Below are 6,320 nucleotides of genomic sequence, written 5' to 3'. Positions count from 1 at the left end.
TCTCTCACAAGAAACAGTCATTTATCACCAGAGACAGATTAAGGCTGAAAAACTTAACACTGCATGTGAAGAATTAAGCAAGTTTGAATTTAATGATAACCTCAGAAGAGAAGCCAGAAGGGACTGGTGAGAGGAAATAATTTGGACCTCCTGCATGGTGCGGGCCAAGCACTCTATTGGTGATCTAGGCATTTAAACCTACTTAGTGGCAACAGTAATTCTTGTGTAGTTAACTGCAGTGCTGCTTTTCTGCATGTCAAGTTTGTGTTCATGCAATTTTGACTTGCCAGCCAGCTTTTATGTACTTATTTTTTGAAACTTTTCTTCTCTTGTCTAAAAATGAAAGCTCTGGGCAGTTCCACATTCTACCTGTTGCTCACCTCCCTCTTAAAATGTTGTGGGGAGGTGAGGAAGAAGAAATGTAGTGGTAGTTTGCTTAAATAGAAGTAATGGAGAGTTTTCACGTGCTGTGTTCTTTGTGGCTGTTTCCAGCTGCACTTCCTAACCATGTGTCAGTGGCAGCTGCACTGCACTCTCAGACCCCGTGACAGATGGAGCTGTGTTTTTCATCTGAAATGGTGGCACGAGTCCTGCATTGTCTGCGACACGTTGCAATGTGAATTTTTCTTGGTAGCCTGGAATGTTTCTTCTGAGTAACTGCAAGCTGTGAGCAGGCCTGTGTGTTTGCTGTTCTCTGCAGATCTGCCAACCCATAACGTGCCTCTTCCCTCCAAGTTTTTTTCCAACTTGGGTACAGTGTAGGGTTACAGAGCATGGAGGCTTCTGCTCTTCTTAGCAGGGAGGAGTTTCTATTAAATGGACTCCGTGGAACTGAAAGTAAGTGAGGAGCGTGCTGTCAGGGGCAGAATTTCTATGCATGCCATAGATGGAGAGTTTGGCACTCCTAAACATTAAATTCACTCTGTTGGTTTTTTTTTTTTTCCACAAAATAACTTCAATTAAAGAGTGTTTAGTCCTAAATGGGCTGTGGCTCTGTTTGCATTACTGTAATGAGAGAGGATGAGAAAACACCAGAAAACTTGTTGAGATGCTACGTTCCTTATGCTTTTGTGTTTTTTTTCCCCCATAACAAAAGATTATAAAAGTTGGATCTTTGAACTTTTTCTTAATGTTGAGGGAAAGAGTGGCTTACAGTGCTATCATAAAAGGGTGTTGGTTGTGATTTTTGGTTTGGGCAGTGCTACAAGAGGACAAATTGCATGTGAGTACAGAGCAGTTTGTTAAGAATATGACCCTGTCAGAAATTCTTATCACAGAATCACAGAATGCTCAAAAGTAAAGCAAAAGACCTGATAAAATGTGGATTAGCTGGTAACAAAGGGACTCTGTATCTTTTGTAGGTCAGCAGCTGAGTATGTTTGACAAGAAATTTCATGTCTCCTGTAGCAACCATGCCACTGGTCACTTCTAAATCTGCTGTACTGGTGGCACTGTTTTTTATTTGCCAGAGACTTGAGCAGCCTTGCAATTAGACAAAAATCAAAATGATCAGGCAGAATTAATGAAATGTAAGGTAGGGGTATGTTTAAATCATAATAATCAGAAACCCCCCCCCCACACACAAAAGGCTTTTGCAACATGTGGAGAATGGGGAGTCTGTAAAATAGAAGCACTTGAAATTGTTTCTTGCACTTAGTTCTTACAGTTCAAAGTACTGTCAGACCCGAGCTTTGTTACGTATGTCAGGAATACTGTAGGACACTTCTTTATGAGAGGAAAGGAGGGTGTCTCCTATGGGAGCATAAGATACTTAGTCTAGCCTACTGTATGACTTGAAATGTTAAACGTTTGGGTTTGAGTTGTTCTGTGAAATGACGTGTCCTTGTGCACGTTTGCATGCTCTTTAAGCTTGCTTACAGAATTGAAACACTAGCACGTTTGAGATGTCAGAGGTTAAGATTGCTAACAGCTGTAAAGTGGCAAAACCAAGCATTCTGAATGTACGAACCATCAGAACTGCTGTTCCGTGCGTGCTCTGTATTTTGTTCCTTTGGGAATAGGAATTTTGGTCTGCTTGAGTAGAGAATGGGGGGGAAAAATCCAACACAGCTAGTATGTGGTGTGTGGGAACGATGGTGCTTAGCAGACACAGAGCTGGTTTGATGTGTGCTTTTGTTCCTTACAGGAAGGGTATGTGGGCATGCCTTAGGTTGCACAACCTTAAATGCTATTTAAGATGGAGAGTTAGTGATTTCCGTGTGATTTGTCACTGATAGGTAGGTGCTGTTTCTTCACAGTATGCCATGCACTGGCATATCTAGCAACAACTTTATTGTAAGGGCCTGTGTAACTTGTAGTTTCCCTTGGTTTGTGTGCGATGTTACCAGTTGTAGGCAGTATTGCTGATAGTTTCACAGGCAGTGCCTATCATGTGTGCACATCCCCTTTTAATATTTGGCACTTGAACTTTGAACGTGGATTGGTGCTGATTTTGTTGTAGCCGAGTGCTCAGTACTGCCTGGCTCTGTTTGCTTCAGATGGGGTGCAGGGCTGGGGGCAGTGTGGGCACATGAGTAGGCACACAGCATTCAGACACCTCATTTTTATCAAGAGGTTCAGCTGCTGCTCTGGTAGTTTGGCAGAAAAAAATCAGAGTAGAACACATTCTTAAGCTTACAAAGTTTAAACTTATATTTGAAGCTTAGAAAAATTGCAGCTTTGGTATGTGCTTTGGTATTGTGAGAAATGAAAGATTCACTTAATCTTTTATTTTAATAGCAAAAGTGATAGCTAATTGTGTTTATTTTTCAAGCTACTTACCCATTAAGCAAAAACACATTCTTACAACAGGCTTAACTTATTTAGGTGTGTCCCAGAAACTGTGGGTATGATTTAGAAGTTGTAAACATAAACTGCTCTACTTGCTGTCTGTTTTTTATGCATTTCTAACTGAGAAGCACACACTGCCTGCTCGCTTTCTGTTCCTCCAGAGGAGCTGAGTTCTCCAGCAGCCTTGTCCAGGCACATGAACGTAGCCATGGAGCCCTGCGTTGCTTCCTGCAAATCTGGAGAAATCCCAGAAGTAAAAGAGGCTTTATCCTGCTGCCATCTCCTTGTTCCCAAAAGTCTAGCAGCTGGCAGCTGCGGCCATCAGCTGAGCTGCTGCTGGCAGTGCCCAGTGCTCACATGAAAAGGAAGCTGGGAGGCCCTGTGCAGTGTCTGGATCTCTGTACGTTCAGGATCTGCCCTTGATCTGCCACTGAGTGTCTAATTTACAATTCCTTAATTTTTTAAATTGTTTGGGAGTGAGGTCCCTGTATTCCTCGAGCACATCAAGATGTGTGTAATCAGTATTTTACCAGTGTTTACTGTTCACTACTAACCTTCTGTGTGAAAGACTCCTGCTGGATATCCATAGAGTTAGGTTACTAGCAAGTTGTGAACTGGTGGCCATGAGTACTGGTAATGATTCTTTGAGCTCTGAGACACTGCCAGATTTCCTCTCATCCCTTAGTTAAACTGCTAAGCAACTATTTCCTTTCATATGGATGTAAGACTTTAAACTTCATTAATGAATCTCATATGCTGTGTAATTTTAATGGTAGAGGTTAAAAAACACAGATAACCTATAAAGTTCTTATTCTCATAGTAGAGTCGAAAGTGAACATTAAAAATGGGAATTGGAAGTTCTTAGGCTGCTTTTTTGGACAGCAGTTACTCTATTTCTAGTGTTTTCTCCTTTGAAAAAATGTTGTGAAACAGTGCAGGTGGAAGGTGCATCTTCTGAATTAAATTATCTTGTATGGGATTTTGTACTGTCTTTCAGTGTTCTACAGCGTTAGAATTTTAAGTCAGCCAGTTGCTGTGGACTTCTGAAGGTGCCTGTTGAATCTTACAGAAGTGACCGTGTTGGCCAAGGTTAATTCAGAGTTCTTCTCTTTCAGGTTCATGTTGGGGAGAGGCCTAAAACGCAAACTGAGTGACTATGAGGAGAACATGGCTGGTCTCTCTAGTGCCTTCGATTCCAGTCGAAATCTGCCATATCCAGTTAAGAGGCAGCTGGTGCTTAACATGTGCCTCACCAAGCTACAGACTTACAAAATGCTGGTGGAACCGAACTTGCACCGCTCTGTCCTCATAGCCAACACAGTGCGGCAAATTCAAGAGGAAATGAGACAAGAGAGTAATCAGCAGGCAATTACCGTCTGCACTGGCATTACTCCTAGTTCTCCCAGCTACACAGGGATGGAGTCATCTGGGATTTCCCTACAGCTGCCTTCAGGTATTAGTCAGCAAGAGTCTAACTGTTGTGACTTGAGGTCTGCGGAGGACCCGATTGAAAATAGCCTGCTGATAGTTTCAGATGATGATATGTCGTCTGCTATTTCGTCTATTCTGAAGGATTTAGACTTTGTAGAAGATATAAGCCCACCTACTTGTCTGGTTCCTGCTGGAGATGACCAGCCAAAGTTTCCAGAAAATCCCGGTCTAAAGCTAGAAGACGATAGACAGGATTTGAAAGGAGCCGAATGCGTGTTTGGTTCCTTTGAGATTTCCAATTCAACCAGCTACTTGAAGGATCTGGCAATAGATGACATTTTTGAAGATATCGATACTTCAATGTACGATTCAGACTTCTGTTGCCCCCCGCTGATGCCGCCCAGACCACCACCTCTTGCTACAGAAGAACCGTTGAAGACCTTTCCAACTTGTAATTCTTCTTCAGCAAACAACATTCAAATATGTAGAACAGATCTGAGTGAGTTGGACCACATTATGGAGATTCTGGTTGGGTCCTGATATTTGTTTTACCCAAAGATACTTTTTTGACTGCCGCTTTCATTTGGTTTCAGGATAAAAGCCACTGGAAACGTTGTAAAGAATTATTTAAAACACAGCTAAAAATAACTTGTCTGTAGTGAGGTTTCCTAAATAATTCCAAAACTTTTAAACCTGGAAGGTGGTGGTCCTTTTTTCTTTTTTCTTTTTTCTTTTTTTTTTTTTTTAAGAAGTATTTATTTATCAGAACTGTGCAATCATCTTTTTTTCCCTCCAGGGTACATGTGGAACATTAGGCACATACCCTTCTCACCCCTCATGCCTCTTTCAATAAACTTTTTTATGTGCAATTTTTAATTTGTCAGAAGAATTTACATGCAAAACAAATTTCATATGAGATGATCTTTTACAAAGCCTCCACTTTATTTTTAATATCAGAGTCTATGCCACGTCAGCATACGTCGAGTTGCGTAGTTGGATTGAATGGATGCAGACACATTACTAGAGATGGGTATATTTTAAAAATGAGACAACGCTTTGCTTTCTTTTGGTCAGAAAAGCAGATCAAGACACTTGTCAACAAAGTCTCTTGCATTTTCTAAAGCATTCAGAACTATTTATTTTTGTAAATTTTATAGTCTTTCTACATTTTACTACGTTATTTCATCATAGTTCAGATATAATGGACTTCTAGTTGGATGTGTTTAGCACTACCTCTGAGCTGAAATGCTTTAACTCTTTCCAGTGCTTCGTCTAAGACTGCAGATCTTTTTGTTTCTATTTTTTTTCTGGGGGAAAGTACTTCTAACTCATCGAGCTGATCCTCTGCCAGTGACCCAGCTGATTGGTGAAATCAAGGGTATTTGATGTTTAAAAACTTTTAAGTATTTACAAATGTAATTTATATGTAGATTGTGCAATTTAACATTTTTCTGTCAGTATTATGTGCTTAGATTTTGAATAATCTTGGCGTTCTTTAAATTAAAACTTAATATGTACAGGTAGCTTTTTAATCTGTTTTGGGAAACACTGTCCTCCAACCTTGCTTTCACTACGAAGTTTAAGATGATTTTTATGTGCAATATTATTTAAAAGAGATCCACGTTTGTATGCCTGGCATTGTAGAAAGAAACGCTTCAAACTTAAAGCTTCTAGCACCTTTGGAGGATACTCAAAGAGTCAGCGTTGCTGTATCCTTTGAGAGACAAAGTTGAGAACGCTTCTCGCTGCACCGGTGCAGTTCTGAATGCTCCTGAAACGCTCGCGACGAGGCGGTGCTGTGGGAGCTCAGGGGCTGCCTGCGTGCTTCCAAAGCGTTCTGGTGGTTGCTAATGATGATTATGCTGCAGATTGTACTGAAGGATGGGGGAAGGAGGGGTTTGTGTGCGTGTGGCAGGTGTGTATACCAGTATATATAAGCGCACTCGCTAACTGAAGATGAGATTTGCAGTGAGAGCTATTTCTCTGTCAAGCAGTTTGGCTACCGTGTTTCAGATTGAACTGAGGTCTGTATTTGATCCTTGCTGTTGTCTTCTGAAGTACACACTTGCACACTAGTGGTTGGTTTTTGGGTTTTTTTT

At 41.0% G+C, this 6,320-nt stretch overlaps 1 protein-coding gene across 1 annotated transcript; it reads left to right on the top strand.

The window, feature by feature from the left end:
• Window positions 1-551: 551 nt before the first annotated feature.
• On the top strand, window positions 552-4,761 carry LOC306947734 (SERTA domain-containing protein 2-like; the record flags this gene model as incomplete). Its single annotated transcript, XM_079537121.1, has 2 exons — window positions 552-616; window positions 3,906-4,761. 2 exons carry the CDS (start codon window positions 552-554, stop codon window positions 4,759-4,761), a joined length of 921 nt encoding a protein of 306 aa, XP_079393247.1.
• Between the last annotated feature and the right edge of the window lie 1,559 nt (window positions 4,762-6,320).

Source organism: Tetrao urogallus, assembly GCF_951394365.1.
Source record: "Tetrao urogallus genome assembly, chromosome: 6".
NCBI classification, from domain to species: Eukaryota; Metazoa; Chordata; class Aves; order Galliformes; family Phasianidae; genus Tetrao; species Tetrao urogallus.
The sequence above is the reverse complement of the archived record's forward strand: the minus strand, read 5'-3'. Positions and strand labels throughout refer to the sequence as shown.